Below are 24,973 nucleotides of genomic sequence, written 5' to 3'. Positions count from 1 at the left end.
CCACTGTCTCCTGAGTAAATACATGACTCCCACTCTCAAGCTGAGCTGGTAAGATGCATACATAAATTAGCATAATACAGAGGAGCAAGCAGGAAGGGCCAAGTGAGAGATGCTGTTGGGAGTTCGGATACAAGACGGGGCGGCAAGGGGGCAGGGGGCAGGTGCCAGAAGTGGGCAGAGCAGCAAGAGGACCCCAAAATAACAAAGGCTCTGGGTGAACCTTGCCCGTGGCCAGCCCTGGGGCTATGCGGGTACCTGCACTCCAGTAAGAGAACCACCCTGAGCAACTGACATCACTGGAGGCCTGCGTGGGGTAGCCATGGATACCAACAACCAAACCCCAGGCTGGAGACCAAGGTAATCAACACCACGAGCACACAGTGCTGAGGCCAGGACTGATAAGCCAGGTCACCTCCCTCCTGATCGTAACCCTACAGGAGAGAGTCCTGCATAGCGCCCTCATGTGCTGCTGGCCACACCGTGTCAACACACACACACACACACACACACACACACACACCCACCCACCCACCCACCAAGGCGGGACCCTGACAGCTCCTTCTCCAGGGCAGACATCACACACCTCCCCCGCCTCCCCGCCCCAGCCATTCTCCACGCAGCCTGGCCCTCCGCCAGCAGCCCACGATTTCCTCCTCAAACTGGAGGAATCCGCTGTCTGTGCTGCCTCTCCGGCTTCACCTTGGGCCCAGCAGAAGAACTTGAATGACCCAGCAGGGTGCAGCTATGCACAGTCACACGGGCCCCAGGCTCTCCACCAAGTTCTAGGTTCCCACTGCCAACTGGTGTTTTCTCCATCTCTGCTTTTCCAGATGATAATTTCTGGTTAGTGCTCATCACCTGAAAATGGCCCTTTGTGCAAAAGACCGACGTGGCCACTCACACCCTGGCCACCAGGAGCCACCTCTGAGGACAGGACACTTGCTCTCCTGCAGCCTGCGGGCTCAGAAAACCAAAACCTGCTACGAGAGCACTCGGTAACCCCCAGAGAATTCCGTGTGCTCTTTCCGAACCCTGCTGCCTGCCAGGAATCGGGAAGGGAATCTTGCAGTCGGGTAACAGCCTCAGGAGTGTCCGGGTGAGGAAAACTCATGAGATCAGGCTTCCCGAGGCATGCCCTTGAGAAAGCGGTGGGAATCTGCCACACAGCAAACCACAAGGAAGTGACCACAGAAGTTCATCTTCGTCAGTGTCCTCCTGATGCTGGTGCCAGTGCCCTTCACTCCCAGCAGCACCGAGACCGGCTTCCTGCCTGATCTTACACGGAGCAGAGGGGGGGCTGGGGCAAACAAGCAGGGCCCTGCTCCAAGACCGCCACATGGGACGAAGCTGCTCGAGGTCAGTTCTGTGTCTGCACTGTGCAAGTTCTCAGTGCCCAGAAGACACAGAGCCCAGACACTTTCTCTCCCTGAGGACGGTAAGAGCCAAACAGCCTCTCACAGCTGCTTCTCCTGGGAGCCCCGCCTCCCTGTGAGCACCCACTTCGTGGGTTAGAACGGCCAGACGGGGACTTCGACTCCATCCGCACCTCGTGCTGGGTGCAGTGGAAGGTAGACCCCAGGCAGGGTGACGGCGGTGGAATTCTGGAAAGGGACAGCCGAGCTGAGCCTCAGTCACTTTGACTGCAAATGGGAATAGCACTTATTGCAAAGGCTGCTTTGAAGGTGAGAGGGTGACATTACAAAGTACCCATCACCCCCACAAGGTGACTGGGAGAAAACACATGTCTCGTGTATTCACAGCTATCAGAGCAACCCAAATACTGATTCTGTCCTTCAGTGGTCAGCCAAAATCACCTCTTTGAGATCAGTCAACAGGGAAGAAAAGCACCTAAACCAGCTCAGAATCCAGGGAACGCAGTCACGTCCACATCCTGCACATAATTTCATTATTCAAGAGCATTTCTCTTCCATACACGGGACTTGCTGGCCCATGAACTCAAGACAATGTCGGAGAAAAGCAGGGTCCTGCCCAGCGCCGGGCTTGCTCTGGGACACAGGACTGGCCACAGAAACCAAATCTTCCAAAACAAACCTCTATCTTCCAACCTATGCTCCAGACTTCCTTCAGGGCGGGAGCCAGTCTCATGAATTTTCTCTGACGAAGAAAACTGAGCACACTGGCTATAAAGTGTCTTTCTTTTGAGCTTACTGTCCTAAAATTACTATGAACAAGTCACCCCCTCCCCCCTTACAGGACAGCTAAACATTTTATTGAAGAAAGGAAGGCGATGGAAAGGGAAAAAACAAAAGAGAATGTAAGTCTATCCTAAGATGCCAAATACAAAGCAGTGCCCCTCTCAAATGAGATCATTGAGTAGGGACCCTGTGTTGGGGGATGTCAACAAAAAGATGCGACCTCCAGTTGACCTGTGAGCGGGGGCCGGCCACTTGGAGCCTCCCCACACCCTCCTTGGAATGTGGGTTCTGCTCGCCTTTCCTGCTCCCAGAGGCTGGTCCAAGGACACAGCCTTGAGATGGCGATGGGCTGCAAACACCTGAGCGGCCAACATGGCCGCACCCAGTTAGGGCCTCTTTCTAAACAAACTTCTAAGGTTTGGCAGGTGGCTGCACAGATCCAGTCTTGCTGCTGCCCACCCAGGACAAGCGTCGTCCCTACGTGGGTTCCCTCTGCTTACTGAACTGCCACCTACTGAGCTGGAGTGGCCGGCCTCCTCCTTCACCTCTCCCTGCCCAAGGAGGTTTCAGATTATGCCTGGGAAACTCCCGAGGGGGTGGCCAACCAACACCCACGGTTATCTCTGAAATGTAGACCAGCAGGGGACAATGTGCGTTGGAATCAGCCAGAGGGCACGTTAAAACCCAGTCTGCTGGGCCCCACCCCAGAGAGCCTGGCTCAGCAGATCTGGGGCAGGGCCCCAGAATGTGCATTTCTAACACAATCCTGGGTGATGCTGGTGCTACTGGGTGGGAGGGCCCCACTTTGAGAACTGCTAGCATGGTGATTTAAGAGCAGAGGGCCCTTGAGTTGTTCTACATAGGCTGAAACCACTTACTAGCTCTGTGACTCTGGACAAGTTAACTTAAGTTTCCTCTTACAAGCCTGTGAAATGGAAATGATACTAGCACTTAACCTCTGATCTGGCTGTTTGAAGGATTAAATGCACAAATCCACATGAAGTACTCAGAACAGTGCCTGGCACGTAGTAAGAGCACAATAAACACTGGCTCTCATCACCATCATCTGGCTCCCAGTTTTTTTCTTCAAGTTAAAAATATGGATAGATGAAATATATACAACACAAAATGTTTTCTTCTCTTGACTAGGCTCTAAGACACTGTTCCAGAATCTTGTATAGCCTTTAATTTAGAATCATATGGTTCCGTGACTGGTTTCTAAACTCATCTCACTCTGCTTATGGCAATTGCTCATCTCATATTTTCATATGCACAGGAATCCCCTGAAGATCTCGTTAAAAGGTGGGTTTTGACTCGGTGGGTCTGGGGCCTGAGCATCTGCATTTCCAACAGGCTCCCAGGTGATGTGGGGACACGGGGGCTGGAAGGGACACCAGCTGATCCAGGGAAACCTGGGCTGGCCCTAGCTCTATGAGAGCAGGTGGATGCCTTTCCCTTGAGTACGTGCAGGAACCTGACTAATGCACAGTCCCCATCGGCCGGCCATTCCTACACCATCTCCTTCGTGAAAGGGCCAGGCGGGGTTTGAGGCCTCAGCTTGGAGACCCCCATCTCTCTGCCAGCTCTTCCCTTCCCCGGCTTTCTCCAATTTAATGCTTTTAACTGTCCTGTGGTAAAATGTTACTGTTTTTAGGACAGAACGTTTTTCTCAAACGAAAACACTTCTGATAAGGCCAATTGTAAATAACTTAAAAAAATTTTTTTTACTGTTTATCTTTGTTTTGAGACAGAGAGAGACAGAGCATGAGCAGGGGAAAGGCGGAGAAAGGGAGACACAGAATCGGAAGCAGGCTCCAGGCTCTGAGCTGTCAGCACAGAGCCCGACACGGGGCTTGAGCTCATCAACTGTGAGATCGTGACCTGAGCTGAAGCCGGAGGCTCAACAGACTGAGCCACCCAGGTGCCCCTATAAATAAATAACTTTTAAAATAAAAGTTATGTTGAGACATGAAGATAAACCATTTCAGAGCAGAACTTTGTAAAGGTATTCAGACTGTTTTTCCTCAAGACCTAAAGAACATACATGCAGTCACTGTTTAAACATTCTGCTGCACCCCCAAAATCCCTTTCTCTGCACTGCGGGCAAAAGCCCCAGAAGCCCAACTAGGAAACTCCCACTGAGCATCTGGGCCTCTCATTGAATTAACACCCTCACTTCTCCAGAAGCAGTGTCCCTCTAACAGAGCCCGAAGGTGGGTCCCCAGGTGACTTCAAAGTCAGCCTTGTACTTTTCCATTTGAAAGAATCCTAAATTAAAAAAAAAAAAAAAAAAATCCCTGTTTCAAATCAGTGATTAATGACTTTTTAAAGATAAGCAACACCAGCACAAAAACATACTTTATTTAATAATGACTCAGTCTCAGGGCGCCTGGGTGGCTTAGTCGGTTGAGCCTCCGACTTCGGCTCAGGTCACTCATGATCTTACTGTTCGTGAGTTCGAGCCCTGTGTTGGGCTCTGTGCTGATAGCTCAGAGCCTGGAGTCTGCTTTGGATTCTGTGTCTCCCTCTCTCTCTGCCCCTCCCCAACTCGCACTCTGTCTCTCTCTCAAAAATAAACAAATGTTTAAAAAAAAATTTTTTTTTTAAATAATAATGACTCAGTCTCTTGCTAATTTACCAAAACCTGTTCAGTCACAAGAAAACAACCAAAACTCTTAAAGCAGAGTACTGGAATGCCACACACACACACACACACACACACACAAAGCAAAAAGACAACTAACTGATATTTGCAACAACATGTATGAATCAGTCAAGCAACAGGAACCAGTCAAAATAATGCACCCTGTTTGATTCCATCTGTGTAGATCAAGAACAAAGGAGCAAAATAAATCTCAGGTCATAGAACTCAGGACAATGGTCTCCCTCCTGGGGCACAAGGGGCTTTCCCAGGGTGCCAGACATACGACATGTGGTTTTACAAGGGGGTCATCACAAGCCATCCACCGACGTAAGATCTGTGTGCTTGAAGTTATACCTCAATAGGGAAATAAAAGAGTGCTCTGAGATCAGTGAAACAGCCAGGCGTACTTAGACACTAACAGGGAAAGGGTCAGTTTGAACAAAGTACGAATTTACCCTCTTCCAAGAGGTCCAGGCTTTCATGCCGCTCACTGGTGGGCTTCCTCTCTTCATCTCGGTAGTCGTACTCAAAACACTCTTCTTCCCTTCCCGCGTCTCTCAGGGACATTGCTGAAGTCACCCCAAAGCCAAAACATTGCCCTAAGGGGCTGTTCTTGGGGGAGCTCCCAGCCGTCTGCCCAGAGGAGCCATCGGAGCCCGGGCCCCTGGGGCAGACGCCGGGCCCTGGACGGGGCCGAGGACGTGCCCTGGCTGAGCTAGAGTGGAGGGTGTACACAGGGCCATTGGCCCAGCGTCACCCAGGACAGACCCGGAAGGGGGTGGTTCCCAGGAGCAGAGAGGAGGGACAGGGTGGGGGCAGGAGAGGGAGAAGCACCTGCCTGAACGGGAGGTGCAGAACGCCCTGCCTGCCCCAGGGCGACCGTGCCAGGTGCTGTGGATTCAGAGGGGGAGGTGGGCAGGCAGGTGGAGGACCTCAGGCAAGCTCTCCACCTCCAGGTGCCCCTCCCGACTTCTCCTCCCCCAGGAAGCAGTGAGGAAATGGTAGCTCCCTGGAAGTTTCGTAGCAACTGCACAGGGTGAGACCAAGAAGGCCTTAAGCAGGTGCACCTGTCTACAGGTGGGACCCTAGAAGAAGAGCTGCCCTGGTAAATAACTGCACAATGCCCTCAGATGGGAGGTTTTCGGTGGGCACGCTCCAGAAGCTGAGACCCAGCGGACTTTGACAACAGCCTGACACAGTGCTGAATGGGAAAGGAAGTGATCATTCTCATCTCTAGCAGAAGGGAAAAAAAAAAAAAAAAAAAAAAACACATGGCAGGAACCATTACCTGTTTTAAGATTAATTCAATCTTTCTTTGGTAATAATACATTGCATCTGCTCTTTTTAAATCTGCATTTGATAACCCCCACTCTCATCCTAAATCTGCGTATTCACAGTCAAATCCGTAAATTCTAATTGCTGGGATAAGGGGGAAAATAATCTAAAGCCTAATAGCTTACAACATTGCCTGGAAGAAGAATCCAGTTTAATTGTGTGTCTCAATACCAATTCCTCTGTACTGCTTAATTTTGCCTTTAACAGTGAAAACGGCAGGTCTCTCCATCAAACCCACTGGAAGGTGGCCCTGAGCGCTGGCATCTAAGAAGTACGGCACATTCTGTGATTTCTGGGCTTCAGCTGCCTCCCGGCTACACCGTGGCAGGTCTCCTGGCTCCTAAAAGCCACATCGGGAGACCTATTCCACCTCCCTCCGATTCACCTCCCCCAGGTAACCAAGAGGGAGGCTTTCAGCAGAGGCAAGACCATTATAAAGAATTCTCTGCACAGGCTCAGGCCCTAGGTCTCATTCACCTTTGGATCCTTAAGGCTGAAGATCCTGTTTTGGTAAGCTAAAAATGTCTGCTGCATTGAATCGCTACCTCCATAAAAACGAATTTAAGACCACACGAGTGCCTGAAATAGAAAATCAGAATATAACAAAAGTGCTATTTAAAAATGAAACCCTAGAGACATATGCATTGTCTGGTTAATATTTTGGAACCTGAAAATGATTACTACATTTTATAACACTAAAAACGTGTTCTTTGTAAAAAGGAGGCTTAGCAGAAATTCAGTGGCAGGGAGTTTAAAATCGCATTTTGAAAATCTGCATTAGCTTTCAGCACAATGTTTATGAGGATACACGCTCAGGAAAAAAAAAATGCCACTTAATCTCAATAAATGGCATCAACTTGGGCCTGATTCAATTCAAACGACGGTGAGTCTGAAACCCTGGCAAGGGAGGGAGGGACAGAGGGAGCATTATTCATTCAGCAAATATAAGGCCAACTATAAGACGTGCAGGATACTGTGCTGGGCCACGGTGTGTGTAAATGAAAACAAAAGCTGATTTCATGTAGTTGAAAATACTCTCAGTGATGACTCATAACCAAGTTGCTTATAGTCCGCTTTTAACTCAAATCTAGGCTACCTTTAACAAATGAAGCCCAAGTCTACACATATTACATAGTAAACATTTAGGACACGGCATTTTGAACACAAAACCATCCTAGACTCTTCATCTCACCTCATATGCCTGGGTTTAGTCCTTCAGGATACTCCCCACCCCCCACCCCAAATCTCTCCTCCCTCCCCACCCTGCAGGGATGTGAAGGAATTCTCAAACCTCATCCACATCTGCATTCATTTCAAGGTTAAAGGCAGACACGGGCCCAAGAGCATCTTCTCTAACAGAGTAATCTCTCCAAAAGACAAAGCAAGATAGCCCAGGAATCCCTGTGCCATGTGGGAGACCCTGGACCTCTGGATGTGAAGCTACAGCTCAGCCCCAGGAAGAGTCAAGTAGCAAGGGTGTTGCCATCCCAGAGGCAAGGAGCAGACACTGGGGCCCCAGGCAGGGCGGCAGGGACTGAGTTCTGGACCTTCCCTGGGCACACTGGACAGGAAGGCTGTAAGTGGAAGGTGTGCCCTCTTGCAGGGTGGAGGGTCATCCTTCTGTGAGTGTCCCTCTTCAGATCTACTCAACATACCATCACAGAAGTCACTGTCCTGAAGCTCCACCATGCCCGAGACGGGCCACAAGTCACTGGTGCTATTTACATTTAAATTTAAATTGATTAAGGGGCGCCTGGGTGGCGCAGTCGGTTAAGCGTCCAACTTCAGCCAGGTCACGATCTCGCAGTCCGTGAGTTCGAGCACCACGTCAGGCTCTGGGCTGATGGCTCGGAGCCTGGAGCCTGTTTCCGATTCTGTGTCTCCCTCTCTCTCTGCCCCTCCCCTGTTCATGCTCTGTCTCTCTCTGTCCCAAAAATAAATAAACGTTGAAAAAAAAAATAAAAAATAAAATAAATTTAAATTGATTAAAATTAAATAAAATTCAAGATTCAGTCATGCTAGCCACGTTTCCAGTGCTCCAGGGCCACACGTGGCCAGTGGCTACCATCCTGGACAGCACCGCACAATGTTGCCATTGTCACAACAAGTCCTACTGGGCACCAGCCCTCCAGAGGGTGCCCCTTCGTCTCAAGACGCGGGCTGTACGCTTCCTGGCCTCCATAGCCTGTGCCTCCCCTGCAGCCCCCTGCCCACCTGACCCCACGGCACTCTCCTGCCGTGAGTGTCCTTGTCCTCTTCCGAGGGCCACCCACAGCACAGACTTCTCTCAGTGCTCCATGCACCTCCTCCCTCCATTTCTCGGCCCTGGCTAAGGGTGCCGGTTACTGACGATCCTTCTCAAGGACCTCACTTATGCCATTAAAAAAAATAAGTAAGAGAAACATGGGCTCTGGGCTTGCATCTACTTCTTGGGAAGGACATTACTGCTACTTTACTCAAGCCAGTGAGAAGAGCTGACAGTTACATTATGCATTTACTCTTAATTCTTTTCTTCCCCCCCCAAGTCGCTTTAAGAGCCATTCACAAGGGTGTTGTTTGGAAAGGGAAGAGCCGTCCTGCACTGTCAAAGGTGCATCCTGCAATAAACACGAGATGAAAACACAGAGGCCTGTTTGCATCGTATGACACAGAGTGCAGGAACATTAGAAAAACATCAAAAACCAAGTCTTTTTTTTTTTTTTTTACTTATTTGTTTTGAGAAGGACAGAGAGAGAGAGAGAGAGAGAGAGAGAGAATGAATATCCCAAGCAGGCTCCGCCATGACAGCTCATAAACCGTGAGATCATGACCCAAGCTGAAACTGAGAGGTGGATGCTTAACCGACTTGGCCACCCAGGCACCCCCCCCCCCCCCCCCCCCCCCAGTAACAGTTTTCAGTTAATGCCTAAAATATCTCCAGCAAAACTTTACTCCCAAAATGGCCACCCCTACCTTGGAGTGGCATTTTAGAGGTCACTGCAATGAAGCCAAGCAGTAGAGCACATGTGACCGCCCCCGTGGATTGCCACGGACTTTTCACTGTGGAGTAAGAAGCCCAGAAAAAGGCTTCCTCAGCCATCCACTGGTTTCCCCATGATGAGATCAGCATGAGCGAGACCCCCTCCTGCCCGGACATTCACATCTGTAATGCTGCTCAGTGAGGAGAGAGGGTGTACAGCCACAAAGAAAGTGCAGCAAGAAACGGGTGGTCAAGATACTATACCCTTGTTCCAAATGCCACTCACCTTCTGAAAGGGATTTTTTTTTTTTTTGTAAATTTTTTTATGTTTATCTTTGAGAGACAGTGAGTGTGCGTGAGTGAGGGAGGGACAGAGAAAGAGGGAGAAAGAATCCGAAGCAGGCTCCAGGCTCTGAGCTGTAGGCACAGAGCCCAACGTAGGGCTTAAACTCACAGACTGAGAGATCATGACCTGAGCCCAAGTCGGACGCTCAACCGACTGAGCTACACAGGTGCCCCATGAAAGGGATCTGTAGAAAGAACTAACTACACTATCTTTGAGAAAATAAAATTAAGCACTGGCCCAGTACATCACTGTTTACAAAAAGCTTTTACAGTTGACCCTTGCACAACATGATTTTGAACTGCATGGGTCCACTTATACGTGGATTTTCTTCTCGATAAATACAATACAGTGCTGTGAATCTATTTTCTCTAATGATTTTCTTAATAACCTTTTCTTTTCTCCAGCTTACTGTATTGTAAGAACACCTTAATCGACTGTTTATGTTATTGATAAAGCTACCAGTCAACGGTAGGCTATTCTAGTAGTTAAGTTTTGGAGGAGCCAAAAGTTCCACGCAGATTTTTTTTTATCTTGCGGCAGGGAGGGGGTCGGCATCCCAAACCTCTATGATGTTCAAGGGTCAACTGTCCTTTATTCATGCTCCTTGTACTCTTCACAATGGCTCTGGTCAGTGTGGCTGTCCCCACTTGCCAGATGGGCCATCTGGGTTGACGGGCTCACAGAGGTCCCAGGATGTGCCCAAACCACATAGCCATACGGGGCGCAAAACAGGCCTCAAGCAGAAACTCCATGCCCATGCACTGTGTGGTGTTCTACCTACTTCTAGAGTCATTACAAAAGTACACTCTTTAACTTAAGGACAAACACTTGAACCCAAGCCTTTTAAAATATGAAACAGGCCTCACGAGTTTTTTTATTTTGTTTTTTAGAATCTTCAGCAGGCTCCCTGCTGAGCATGAAGCCCAATGCGGGACTCGATCCCACCACCCTGGGATCATGACCTGAGTCAAAATCAAGAGTTAGACACACAACTGATTGGGCCACCCAGCCACCCTGGGTCTCACAGTTTTTAAAATCGTAAGTGACCAGTGTAGCCAAGAAACAACATAAGATTCTGTGACAGACCTAAAGAATTCTTTCCCAGACCCCTATGTCTGCAGATGGTCTCCACTGACATTGGCACAGCTTCCCACACACCCGCTGTAAAGAACCACCTAAAGCATGTGTTAAAAATTCAGATTTCTCAGGACCTCTCTGGGTCTGAAGTAAATCTGAGAATCTTCCTTTTAAATAAATGGGTATCGGGGCGCCTGGGTGGCTCAGTCGGTTAAGCGTCCGACTTCAGCTCAGGTCATGATCTCGCGGTCCATGAGTTCGAGCCCCGCGTCGGGCTCTGGGCTGATGGCTCAGAGCCTGGAGCCTGCTTCCGATTCTGTGTCTCCCTCTCTCTCTCTGCCCTTCCCCCATTCATGCTCTGTCTCTCTCTGTCTCAAAAATAAATAAACGTTAAAAAAAATTTTTTTTAATAAATAAATAAATAAATAAATGGGTATCATGATCCCAGGGTTGCGGGATCGAACTCCGTGTTGGGCTCCTCACTGGGCATGGAGCCTTCTTGAGACTCTCTCTCCCTCTACCCCTCTCCCCTGCTCTCGCTCTAATTAAAAAAAAAAAAAAGGAAATTAAAAAAAAGGAGGAGGAGGAGGAGGAGGGGAGCCTGGATGGCTCAGTTGGTTGAGCATCCGACTCTTGATTTCAGTTCACGTCATGATCCCAGGGTTGTGAGATCAAGCCCCACGTCAGGCTCTGTGCTATGCATGGAGCCTGCTCAATTGAGATCTCTCTCTCTCCCTCTGCCCCTACTCTCCTTGTGTGCTCTCTTTCTAAAATAAAATTTAAAAAGAAAAAAAAGTTTTTTAATAAATAAATAAATAGGTGATTTTCATAGTATGCCAGGCTTCAGAGGGGGGACACATCCAATGTAGGCACCATGACATCGTTTGACACTGTAGCTTAAGCTGTAGGCACTGGGTGTATCTGTGTAAATTCTGCGAAGGCCAAGCTACACTTTGTTGAGAGCTGGCTGTTTGAAATCTCTAAAATTTACTTGAAGATACTGGGCAATCAACGCCTCCAGCTTCTTATCATTCCAAGCCCCTGCCCCATGCCTCTTGTTATACCCTTGGGGTCTTCCTGTGATGCGGTGTGGTTGGGGGAGGCGGGGAGGAAGATGGTGTGTTAAGATTCCAGAACTAAAACTGATAAAGGGGAAGGGTACGGTCATTCAGCACTGAAGAAAGCTCTCCTAAACCTCAGAGACGAAAGAGAATCAAGCTATTTCTTGATTCCAATTTTGAAAGAGGGGTCCTAATTGTCTTGCAATCCATATTCCCACCCATATAAATATGTAGATTACTTTTTAGTGCTAACCCTGTAATTGAAGTGCAAGTCAGGAAGTCTGACATAAATGATGATTTTGCATCTTCTTCAAAACATTTGACTCATCTCTTATTATTAGTATGGAAAGTTCCCTAGAAGTTTCCCTCATTAAAGATTCAAATGACAAGAGAGACAAAGCAATGCTGTGTGTCTACTCCTACCTGGGCGGTCAGGACTGGGAGATAAAGGGGCTATTTCAATTTGCAAGTTTAAAGACGCATATATAAGCAAAGGCAAATTGTATTTCCAGACTAGCCTGCAGAGACCAGGAACCCAACTAGTTAGAAATGAGTCAACAAGTTAACTACAAAATTGGCATCTACTCGAAATCCCAACCCCCTGGATTTCCTAAACTAGGTGATTTCTGGGTTTCTGTCCCTTTTATTCCCTGTTCTGCTAACTATTTTTAAAAATGGGATTTTGAAAATGGCAATTGTCCCAGTAAATTCTGTCCCAGTGGCCTTCTCCCTTGCATCCCCACTGGAATGGAGGGTAAAGGCAAGTATTTTGCCCAACACACATTTAGAAAGTAACCGCAATCAACACCGATCTACCCTTGAACAGCTCAGCAGCCTTTCCTTCCATTTTCCTTTTCTGTTGGAAGAAGAGCGATCTGGCTGCCTCTGGGCCAAAAGACTCAACTGAGAAATGGCCGGGTAAGAAAAGCCTTCTGACAGACACCCAGATAAGAGCCGGCCTCCTCTCACTCCTCAAAATGACCACCACGAGTAACTGGCTTTATTCCCAAGGACGAAGGTGTAAAGAGAGCTGGGCAGCGTAGCAACTGGGTCAAGACAGGAAGAAACCTCCCTCCCCCGCTTGGCTTCTAGAATGGATCCGTGGGAGCCACGGCCACACCCGACTCATCCGTGGTCTGGGACAGGCGCTCTGCTGGAACCGACGCTCCCATTCCAGTGATCCACTGAGATCCACACTTTAAAAAGTTAGGGAGGGCTCAGTGAGTCACAAATCACCAAAGGAACTACGAGAGTTCACTGACGGTTCTGAAAAGAAGCATCCCTGTCATTGCCTTTTGGAGTTGGGAACTTGCTTCGAGAGTAATATATCCATGGGAAAAAAAGGATTTAATCATCTTTTCCCCCAAAGACCCTCGGAGCTGCCCGCCACCACCATTACTCAGGATATTTAAAAACACACGGACTCAACGTGACACTGTCTTCACATAATGCTGGGGGGGGGGGGGGGTAGACGACAGTGGGGCTCAACTGGGGAACTTTCTCAGCACATTTACTACCCACCCACCCTCTCCAAGAAAGCCTCTAGGTCCCTCTCCCATAGCCCTTGCCAAGGCAGAAATGAGCAGATAAGAGACAATTATGTAGCTCTTCTGCTTACTAATGAGGCCAGCTCCCAGCCTGCCACATCATTCAGGTTAATCAAATGTGGTCATGGTCTTAGAGCAGTCTGAAACTCCCGAATCAATTAAAAAACAGTTACCTTACCTATTAATGGTTCGTGTGGGGCTGGGAACACTAGGGAACAGACCCTCAAACTGTATATATTGTGTTCTGTGTGTGTGTGTGTGTGTGTGTGTGTGTAGAAGACATGTGATTTGAGGGTCATTTTGAAGAAGAAATTAAGTAAGACAGATAACTGTGCCCATACCCAATTCTGGGGCCCAACACCACAGGAGCCTAAGGTGCCTCTCCTGTGGCCTCTCTGAGAATGCAGCTCAGTGCTATTTGCCATGTATCCGGAACCTCCTGAGGCCTGTCCAGCCACACACACTCCACCCAGTCTCCTCTGGAATGTGCCACACCCTCCCTGCACAAACTGAGCCCTGTGACAGAAGGAGACAGTCTCTCCCTGCCCCTCCCAATGTCTCCCCACCCCCATCTCCGTGGGATCCTACAAGCAAAATTCATTGGAATTGCCTGCTGGGTGGGAAGCTGCTTCTGCCTTTTCTCCGGCCTCCCCACAGCCCCCAGGTCTGGGCTCAGGAAAGGGAGGATTCTTCCAGGCCTGCCACGGACAGTCCAGAGAGCCACCTCCTGAATACACCATTCCCCAGCCCCGCCAACAGCACAGAGGTCAGAACACATCTCCCCTTGCACACACACGCGCGCGTGCACCACCACCACACTCGCGCCTCACCCCCAAGAGAATTCAATCCAAGAGAAGTATAATGCTCACAAGCCCTGCACAACAACACCATCTGCCCTCCTGAGCAAAGACCGACTGACCACTGACCACTGACGACTGACAGGGATCTCAGTGAGCCCTGCCCACCTGCCATCTCCTCCATCAAGCTTTGAAAACTGTCAGGGCCATGCACGCCTGCGGTGGTGCTGGTTCTATTGCCCCCCCCCTCCCGCCTCTCTCCCTGGGAAAGGTTTCAGGACCAACACCCCACCCCAGAGGGAAACAATACCCCTACACATCCCTGCTCTGTTTTGCGGGGGCCGTAATTACCGTCCGAGCATTCTTCATAATACCAGTCTAGTTCATAATAATCCGCTTCAATAAATTTCTGCATAGTCAGTATTCTTGCAGAGGAGAGAACAGACTTCACAGCGCCATCAACATCAAGTAAAACGCTGCCATGCCTCCCTGCCCTTCCAGAACACCGGGCAGAAGAGCATCCTGAAACACAGCAGAATGAAGCTGTGCATTCTTAATGACAGTCCAAAGCCAACACAGAGAAGGGGCAGCCAGGAGAAAAATTCTGGTGGGATGAGGACAGGAGGGAAGGGAGGCGATTTGCAGAGCTCCTGGGGCCCCGGGGCAGGTTTGCTAATAAAGCGGCGGCAGCCAGCAGCCCTGAATGGGAGTATCCGGAATCGTCCTATCCAGACGAGAGGACGGTGACGTCACGGACACACACAGCCACCCCGAGGTCTCCCTCGAGCCTCGCCTCCCGCCCGCTGCTCATCTTTCAATCTCACGGTTGCCATAGAAACTGGCCAGCACCGAAAAATGATGCAGAGATGGAGGAAATGTCTTCCTGGGAAGCTGGGAGCAGGGGCTGCGAGGTGCCACCCAGGGAGAAGGGAGGGTGCGGGCAGGTGGGGCCGGGGACTGCGCCCCCATCATCGCTCCCAAAGAATGTCAGAGACCCTGGGCCACCACAGAGTCTGCACGGGAGAAATGCCACCGTTACTTCTGGTTTTCTTTCCCAGCCTGATTTAAAACACCGAACTTCTTTTCTTAAAATCGTTGACCGCCACCTAAGGAAAATGTAAAGTACTTTAAAAAATGGAAACGTGTTCGCTGAGAGGCAGTTCTGCTCACGCCTTTGCTCAAACTTCTGCAAAAACAGCCTTCGACCTACAAATAGAGAAGCACGCCATTACAGAGGGGCCCGTGCAATTCGATGTACTGTTTCATGGACACTCGTGTGTGTAATCAAAGTATAAACACACACAGCAGCATGAAACAACCCACTTTCAAGACAGTGGTTGCCTCGAGGGAAGCAGGGAATGGGGCTTTGAAACTGTCCTTGTAAAAGCATCTGTAATGTTTTATCTCCTGAAGAAAAAGAAAAAAAAAAAAAAAAGGAGTTAACATGTATTAGTTCCGAGTGTTTGGCATGTTTTAAATACTTCTTTAAAATGAGTCACGGATAATGAGACAGATTTTGGACTTCTTCTAGGTAACTCCCTCCTCTAAAACAGAAAGGTCTCTCAGTCCTAGCGCTAGTGACATTTAAAGCCAGATCATCCTTTGCGGGGCACCCGCAGGCTGTTAAGCAGCATCCCCGGCCTCTGCCCTCTTACTTGCCAGAAACACTACCTTCTCTCCTCGTAGATGTAAGGACCAGGCACTGCCAAACGTCCTCCGGGGGCCAAAATCTCCCTCAAAACCCTGCTGCCCTAAAACAAAACTACCTACAGAACCTCACCAGCCTGCTGGCCGAGTACTGTGACTATCTGTTGGTGTCCACAGCAGCAGCATGGGCTTGGTTAAGTTTTCCTCTTCGTGTTCTACTCAAGACTGTGTCATCTGTGAATGAGTAATAGTAAAAGGTCTCTTTACCACTACTGAGAGGGCATGCTTCTTTCCTTCTACAGTGACCCCACAGGGTGATTTCTCTTTATTCCACCCGTGGCATATGGTGCCTCGGCTAACAAATGAGGAGGAAAAGACATCCCTCTAGGGCAGGGCTTCCCAGGATTTAATGTGCATGTAAATCACCCAGAGCTCTTGCTAAAATGCAGATTCTGATGCAGCAGGTCCATGGAAGGCCCAAGATTCTGCATTTCTAACAAGTTTCCAACGTAAGGCAATGCTGCTGGTCCCCAGGCCACGCTTTGAATGTGAGGTACTTCAACAGGATGAACAGATAGGGAGGGTAATAGACACACGATGTGCATTTGAATAAAAAAGTTTCAAGAAGAAAACTATGTGTGTGTGTGTGTGTGTGTGTGTATATATATATATACACATTCACGCACGTACATACATACACACACAATGACAAACCCTATATGTAGACTCTTGGGCAGAATCTGTACTATATATAAATCAGTCTCAACCTTCCTAAATCATGAGAAGCAGAGGAGCCTTTAATGCTGTGTTGTGAGGTTCCCCAGAGCTGGCTTCCTGCACCTGCGTAGGCTCCAGAAGTTTCTCCCAGCTCCAGGTACCCTCTCCTTACTTCAGGGCCCTGTGTTGCTTTACCAGGCCATGCTTGCATACCAGCACAGGATGCTACAACAGGGAGAGCTTCCCACTTGCCAGGCGGCCGACTGAGCCCATGTGGGAGAGCACGCCCTGTCCTGTGTGGAAAGTGGGGTTCCTGCCTCTTTAGCACCACCCAATAGCGGAACCCCCTCAAGTCTCAGAAGGGGAAAGGAAAGCTAAAGGCAGCTGGTGGTGAATCTTGGCTCAAGTTATAAACAGGCTTTTGGGAAAGTCTGGAAAATGTCGAGTGCCAAGGAATGGTACTGTCTCTGGCCATGCTGTCCCCAGCTGTCACCTACACCCTGGAGGACCTGTACCCCTCCCCACCCAATCCCAAATTCTTGCTGGGCAAAGTGGAGGGCAGACTCCATCGCCTCCCTCACTTACTTTAATCCCTGCCCTTCCCTCTCCCTGGCCCCAACTTGGATACACATTTAAGATTTTCTAGGACATCTGCCTATTTAAAGTCAGCAGCCAATGATTTTAATTCCGGCTATACCTGCCCCCATTATCTGAACCTCTCCCTCCCTTTGGCCCTTTATCAGGTCTCTCTCTGGTGAGGACAGCACCTCCCACCAGCCCCACAGCAGACCCCCAAGTGGCCCTCCCACGTGTCATTCCTCACCTTAAGGGAGCAGAGGCTGGTGCCCCAAGGTTTTCTGAGGTTTTGTTTGTTTCAAGCTCCTCATGGCGTTTCTAAAGAAGATTATAGGCCTCAGAGATAAACGAGTCAACAATTAACAGATGCCTCAAATACCAGCACACTCAACAGGTTCCATCCACTACGTCTGGGGAAAAGGGTCCAGTATGAGTTTGCAAAAGGAAGATGTAATAAAGGAACAGGAAATGCAAACTCTGTAAAGCATCACAGAAAGTCAGATGAGTGTAAAGACCCCTTAAACAAAGGCTTGGCACATGCACCTTCCAGCGCTATGAATTTTAAAAAATACTTTTCTCATAACACATCACCATAAAAGCAAAAAGTAACAGGTGGATGGATACAGGGATAGAGGGATGTACAGATGGACGACAGACTAATGGCAGGCAGTTTAATTTCACAGTTAAGAGCATGGGCTTTAGCAGTACGATGGCGTGATGTTTGATCTGGGCTCCTCGTGCGCCATCTCTATGACCTTCTTAGACCGAGTCCTATCTGCTAAATGGGGTGATTATAATACCCGCCCCAGGGATGAGGCGAGCCTTTAATTAATGGAAGGGAGAGCACTCAGCACAGTGCCTGGGACAAAGTGAGTTTGCAAAAAATATCAGTTTGGGATCATCCTCACCACTCAAATTCTGTAGGCCAGTATGGGCAGTTAAAAAGACAGCACAATTTTGTAAGCTATAATTAGGGAAATGAGGTAGAAACGGCACTCCTTGGCTTGTCCCAGCATAATTAACGAAAAGGGACTGAGTTCACAGTAATAAGCCAGAGTGACAGTTGGGTGGGGGGAAGGGCAGGGAGCGTATTTCTAAACAGTAACCTATTACTGAACACAATCTCTATCAAGTGCAAAGATTGTATATATCCAATGAACATCTGACGAAAATGGGAAAGAAAACAGAGCGTATCAAGTACAAAGGAAAGAGCATCACTCGTGGGTGACTTCCAGGAGCTCCGAGCAAGAATCAAAGTGAACATCTACACCCAAACTCCCATTTTACAGGCTCCGAAGGGGAAAGCCATCCATCCACAACTCTGCAGAGCTGGTGCTGAGGTTAAGATCCAGGAGTATCTGCCTTCAAATCCACACTTTCATCCAAAAGTCCCACATCCCCCCCCCCCACCCCCCTCCACGAGGGTTCCAGCCCTCCCTCTCCCAGGCTTCCAGCAGCTGAAGAAGCAAGGTCCTCTTCCCGTGCGCCGTGCGCCGGGCGGAGGCTGCCCCCATCACTGCCCCACCCTGGGAGAATCGGGATCAGGGACAGGGTCCAGGAGCAGCCTCAGAGAAGTCACCTCTCACTCACCCTCATCACCAATACCATTTAGGAAATGCAGGCTGCTCACCAGGAAGTCAGCACTTCCTGTCTCACTCATTCCTCAGACCCTGCTACCTAATCACCAGCCCCCCCAGCTGTGTAGACAAGGAAAGGGGGCCCAGAGACAGATTAAACAGCTCACCCAGGATCACTCAGCAATAAGAACATCTGGATATAAACTGGGCATGGTCCACCTCTAAAGTCTTAACATCAATAATTAAGAAAACATCTAAGGATTATTTACAAGTGAAATGTGGGAGAAAAAAAAGGGGGGGGGCGACACAATGAAAGGAGATAAAAACTCAAGTTGGCATCTCACAGGAAAAACAAATTGTGAAGCCTTTTTTTTCCCAGAACGAAATAAAAAATGATCAGGAGTTAAATTGAAACTATCAATGGGACTTTGTGATATTAAAAAGAAATACTATTTCCAGCTCTGTCAAGAAAGGGGCCCGGTAAGGATACCATTCCACCCACAACCAGCACATCAACCGTCTGGTGTCCAGATTTGGGTTAAACCTCAACATGCCTCCTTGGAGAGCTGCTAATTTCATGTCTTGGGGTAGGAAAAATCAGGATCCGCCCACAATGCCAGCTTGCCAGGAAGCAAAGATGGTCCCATGAGGTCTTGGGTAGAGGTGACAAGGCTTAAAAGGATGATCACGGGCCAGGTTGTGAAATTTGCACATCAAAAACAGAATAGAGTTAATAACATTTAAAGCCAACAGGCTGAGTCTGTAAAGGCCATGAATGTCAGGGAATAACAAGACTAAAAGGGCAACCAATTGAACAAGGCTACAGATACATAAAGGGAAGGAGAAGATGATAGGAAGATATTTTTAATCCATCTTAAGAAGTAGGGGAAGGTGGGTGTGTAGGACTGTTCTGTCTCTGCCACTAATGCCTTTTACAAAGCATTACACGAACATTTCTCTAAGTAGGGTGGCTATGAATAAGCCACCCAGAAATGAAATGAGGAGGCAGGTCAAATAACAGGCCTGATGCTTCGGTCACAAACTACACCCGGGGTGGGGAGGAGGCTCGGGTCCTGGGCCGCAAGGAGAGCTGTATGTTCTCGTTTATACGCACTTTTGAGACTCTAATAGATTTGGTCTGCAGTGTTAATGGGAATTGAATTCTATCCATTTGTAATCAAATTTAAATTTTTAAAAGAACTTAATTTCTGAAGCGCCTGGGTGGCTCAGTTGGTTGAGTGTCCAACTCTTGATTTCAGCTCAGGTCATGATCCCAGGGTCGTGGGATCAAGCCCCATGTCGGGCTCCGTGCTGAGTGTGGAGCCTGCTTAGGATATTCTCTCTTTCTCTGCCCTCTGGAGACTCTGCCCCTCTCCTGCTCATGTGCTCTCTCTAAAATTAAAAAATTAAAAACGAATTTAATTTCTAAGTCTCTAATTATTAGTTGTGTGAGCATATGAATATCCATATACAAGTGATTTTATATATATACATATAATTGTATGCATACATATACGTATATATAATTTTGAATAGTTGTTCAATACGTTTAAAAGATGAGTCAACACTAACAACGATTAAAGTACAAATAACGCAGTCATGAACATGCTCCAAAGTATGTGACATTACAGAACTCGCCATATGTCACTTTCCTCCGTGCCCTGCGGTGATGGGTGCAGGCCATGTGCTGCCGACCAAACAGGTGGGGAGAAGGACAGCTCCCTGTGTGCTCCCCTCCTGCCTGGAAGCAGGACCACTCGACAGCCCCAATCCCCTCTGGAGCATGCTCCCCGTCTCTAGAGCTTTCCTCCCTTCAAGAAATAGCACGTCTGACCTTCTACCTGCACCCAACAGTGGCCAGGAGCCTAAAGACAGAAGAGGGGAAGGCCCAAAATGAGCTTCCTCACCTTCCATTCCAGACAGGGCTGGCAGAGCTCACATGACACACAGCCTTGCAAGCGGACCTTCCCTGCACCTGCTGCAGAAAACTGACAAACAGGATGCTTCTGCAGGGCTCCCTTTCCGATGTTTATTTTTTAAAACACTGCCAGTCACTGAGCTCCCGTGGCAGAAGGCAGGCTGTTAACAAACAGCTTGCTGTCAGCTACCCCCTCCCAAACCATCTCCACCTCATTTCAGACGCAGGAAAAGTAGGCACCCGTGCGCCATGCTACCTCTAGGGTTCTCCGGGGCAGAACAATGCCTGGCTTCTAGAGAGACATCCAATGGCAGGGAGACAGCATTCAACAGAGCACTGCAGAGCCGACATGCACCTCGGCCTTGATGCGGTTATTAAAATCACCCACGCATCCCAGAAGCACACAGAGAACACACAGAGCTCTGACGTGCCCCACACTTCCAGGTTGCTTCCTGCAGCCTCGGGGGCTGCCAGGGGCATTCCACTCCTGGGACCCGAAGGTCACACGGCAGATGGCACGGGCTGCAAATGCAAACCAGAAGCTCCAACGATCCCCAATTCTGTTCCTGCTGTAACTCTGAGTCTCTCTGGATGGAGCACATTCTCCCAGGAGGCGCCGATGGGGTGCGGGCTGAACTGTCATGTCAATTTCCCACCTGAGACAGTTCCAACTTTGTCTCAGACGTGCAGGATTGACGTGAAAAGGGAAACAGTCAATCTGTACACAACGGCTTGCCAAGCATTTCTGTTCTTAAAAGAAAGGATACTCAACATTGGAATCTGGTTTGATGAGGAAAAAAAAGCTGGCAGGCGGCAGACGGCGAGGTAAGTTTAGAGGGGCCACAGGGGTAGGTTGCCCCCGGGATGAGTACCTGGCTGTCCTGGTGACCAGACAGACACTGTGCCCAGGGCCACAGCTGCCACCAGGCAGGCCGGCACATGGCTACCCTGGACCCCCTCCTGGAGACAGGACGTCCAGTCCCCCAGTGCCCGGTGCCTGGGCCCACGCCCGGGTGGGGATGCCATGAGCCGGTGCAGCTCACGTGTGGGGTGCATCTGGGCGGCCAGAGCCACTCTGACCCCGCAGACACCTGTGTAGCTAAAGGCAGTGCAAACAAGGCCAAAGAAGAGTCCACTTGTGTAACGGGTGAGCGAAATGGGGAGAAGGCACAATCCAGGGCTCATTTGGGGGCTCGCCTGAAAACCACGTGGCCCCAGGTCTCAGGCATGACAGAAGGACACGGCCAAAACACGGGCATTTACATGAGAGAAACTCATGGCATCTACTTATAAATATATTATAATGTATGCATTTTGGTATTATTTTTGTTAGCAAATGAAAATGAGAAGTTTTTCCCTGGCCATAAGATCCCTTTTCCATCCCAACACATGCTCCATCCCTATAATTAATTTATCTTCCCTCCCCTCACTCAACCCCTCCCACCACACACAGTGCCTGGGTGAGAACAGACCCCCAGTGTTCCACAGGGCACCCCTCCTGCACACATGCACACTCGTGCATGTGCACACTGCCCCCCCTGAATGTTTTCTCTTATGCCGCTCCTCATAGAATTATTAACCACCCCCCTATAGAAAGTCAGCACTAGGTGTTATTTATCTATCTGATCTGTGTAGGCTTAGTGCATATTGCAGTGGTTCTATTTTTGTTTCACTTAGAACTTTAATCAGATGAAGGCAATCTCTGGAAGGTAGCAAAAACCCAAACAATCTCTATTCTCTATGCAGGTTTTTTATTTTGCTTGTTTTTGCCAAAAAAAAAAAAAAAGATAAGAAAGGAGAAAAACTTTTCGTTCTTAATGTTTATTTATTTTTGAGAGACAGAGAGACAAAGTGTGAGCAGGGGAGGGGCAGAGATAGAGGGAGACACAGAATCTGAAGCAGGCTCCAGGCTCTGAGCTGTCAGCACAGAGCCGACGCGGGGCTTGAACCCACAAGTTGTGAGATCATGACCTGAGCCAAAGTCTGACACTTTACCGACTGAGCCACCCAGACACCCCAGAAAGGAGAAAAACTTTAATTTAAAAACATGTATCTTGGGGTGCCTGGGTGGCTAGGTTGGGTGGCTAGTGTCTGATTTCGGCTCAGGTCATAATCTCACGGGTTTGTGAGTTCGAGCCCCGCGTTGGGCTCTGTGCTGACAGTTCAGAGCCTGGATCCTGCTTCCGCTTCTGTGTATTCTTTTCTCTCCCTCCCTCCCTTCCTCCCTCCCTCTCTCTCTCTCTCTCTCTGCCCCCTCTCTCAAAAATACATAAATATTTAAAAAAAATTTTTTTTAATATATCTTTGCATTTTCTCTTATTTAAAAAGCATTTATAAAATACTTGTTTAACATTAGGCACTGGGCTGGGGCTTTGGCCCATTCAAACATGAAGCAGACATGAGTTCTGCACCCCTGGGATTTACTCAGTGACTATGGAAATTATTTTCAACAACTTGTACTCTTTTAGAGCATAAGCCTTGCACAGATCTACATCTTTTTTTTAAATTTTTTTTAATATTTATTTTTGAGAGACAGAGCGTGAGTAGGGGAGGGGGCAGAGAGAGAGGGAGACATAGAATCTGAAGCAGGCTCCAGGTTCCAAGCTGTCAGCACAGAGCCCAACACGGGGCTCGAACTCACAAAACCGTGAGATCATGACCTGAGCTGAAGTCGGACGCTTAACTGACAAGCCACCACTGATCTAAATCTTAACGTGAAAAGTTCTAGGCAATTTAAAACGTGCTTAGAGAATTAGGCCAATATTTCTACAGTATTCTGAGAATTCTTTAAAATTTTCCCTATACCACCTGAGAACAAAAGCACTTTTATATAAAAAAAGCAAACACTACCTTTTTTTTTTAATTTATGAAGCTGGTTTTACTTTGTAACAATTTCTTAAAACTGAAAATTAAAGTCCTAAGTCCCTTAATTCCTATTATACAATACAGAAAAAATACATTAAAAAAGAAATGGCAATAAACCAAAAAAATAACAATAAAAGAACTTTGTCACGGGATAGATACCTTTGACAGAAGAGTAAAAAAGCTCTTGATGACATATTTCAGAGATTCACAGAACCTGACTAATTTTCAGATCGTAAATCTGACTTCCAAAGAGGCTATGTGATTTGCTCAAGGTCACATGGAGTTGGCAAATGAGGGGGGCGTGGCCCTCTAACCTAGGGCTAACTGCTGGGTCTCTGATGACTTTTCTTCTCTAAAAACCACTCAGAAGAAAAGCTTCATCATATAAGGAAGTTACCTAAACCTCAAACAGACCTCACCTTCTCCTGCACAGATTAGCGGCATCTCTCAATTTCAGCTAAACTTCTACAGGTACCATGCATGAAACTGTCCTTGGTAAAAAGTTTAAGGCTATCCCTTGATAACACTTTGAATTACACACAGACACACACACACTGAAATGAGTTGCCATACTCACATAAACTTCAGTCATCTTATTCAGGCCATTATATTTTTTGTTTTGTTTTGTTTATTTATATTGTGAGAGAGAAAGGAGAGAGAGACACAGACACAGAGAAAGAGAGAGAGAGCAGGGAAGGGGCAGAGAGAGGGGGAGGGAGGGAGGAAGGGAGGGAGAGAATCCCAAGTGGGGATGTGGGGCTCGAACTCACAAACCATGAGATCATGACCTGAGCTGAAACCAAGAGTCAGACGCTCAATGACTGAGCCACCCAAGCGCCTCAGGCCATTACCCAATTATTATCATTTTCCAAATCTTCATTAATGGATAATGACATGTACAAGGCAAAAAAAGGTCTTCCTCGGGTGTCTTATAAGAAAACACGTAGGACATGTTCAGACTTCTTAAAGACCAAATACAGTGTTTTCAGGTAAAGTGTTTCTAAGTACTGCACGGCCTGATGTCTTGAAAATAAAAAGATTTGGTTAAAGATGAGAAGATCACACAGGGCGCCTGGGTGGCTCAGTCAGTCAAGCATCCAACTTCAGCTCAAGTCATGATCTCGCGGTTCGTGGGTTTGAGCCCCACATTGGGTTCTATGCTGACAGCTCAGAGCTTAGAGCCTGCTTCAGATTCTGTGTCTCCCTCTCTCTCTGCCCCTCCCCTGCTCACGCTGTGTCTCTATCTCTCAACGATAAATAAATGTTAACAAATAAAAAAAAATAAAAAAAAAAAAAGATGAGAAGATCACAATTCAGAGCTGGGGAGAGGTGAAATTCTGCCCATTTTAAGTACCTCAAAAGCACATAAGACCTTTTAAACCATAGATAATAAAGCCTGGACTGCACTGAAGATACCATACTGTGGAAGAGAATGGGCTTAGTCCTGCTGGGCTCAGACCCTTCCTGTGTGACTCTGGGCCGGCAATACGGGACTCTCTGAACCTCGGCCTCATTTTAAAAATGGGGATAAAAGAGGCACCTGGGTGGCTCAGTCAGTTAAGCATCTGACTTCGGCTCAGGTCATGATCTCACGATTGGTGAGTTCGAGCCCCACAGTGGGCTCTGTGCTGACAGCTCAGAGCCTGGAGCCTGCTTCGGATTCTGGGTCTCCCTCTCTCTCTCTGCCCCTCCCCCACTCACGCCGTGTGTGTGTGTGTGTGTGTGTGTGTGTGTGTGTGTGTGTGTGTGTG

General features: G+C 48.3%; 1 protein-coding gene across 10 annotated transcripts in view; it reads right to left on the bottom strand.

The window, feature by feature from the left end:
* The window catches only part of TRAK1 (trafficking kinesin protein 1), a 125,208-nt gene that overhangs the window by 55,538 nt on the left and 44,697 nt on the right, over window positions 1–24,973 (bottom strand). For 2 of the 10 annotated variants that reach the window (XM_040479911.1, XM_040479918.1), the window contains exons 1-2: window positions 14,274–14,624; window positions 5,256–5,369 (exon numbers count right to left, since the gene is read on the bottom strand). The exons of 6 other annotated variants lie outside the window; for them this stretch is intronic. In XM_040479911.1, coding sequence (XP_040335845.1) covers window positions 5,256–5,369; window positions 14,274–14,337 — 178 coding nt within the window. In that variant the 5' untranslated portion in view covers window positions 14,338–14,624. Of the gene's footprint in view, window positions 1–5,255; window positions 5,370–14,273; window positions 14,625–24,973 lie in introns of those variants that run through there. 2 more of the 10 variants (XM_040479912.1, XM_040479913.1) reach the window with 1 other exon arrangement.

This window comes from Herpailurus yagouaroundi, unplaced genomic scaffold, assembly GCF_014898765.1.
Source record: "Herpailurus yagouaroundi ecotype Mexico unplaced genomic scaffold, PumYag 159, whole genome shotgun sequence".
Classification (NCBI taxonomy): Eukaryota; Metazoa; Chordata; class Mammalia; order Carnivora; family Felidae; genus Herpailurus; species Herpailurus yagouaroundi.
The sequence above is the reverse complement of the archived record's forward strand: the minus strand, read 5'-3'. Positions and strand labels throughout refer to the sequence as shown.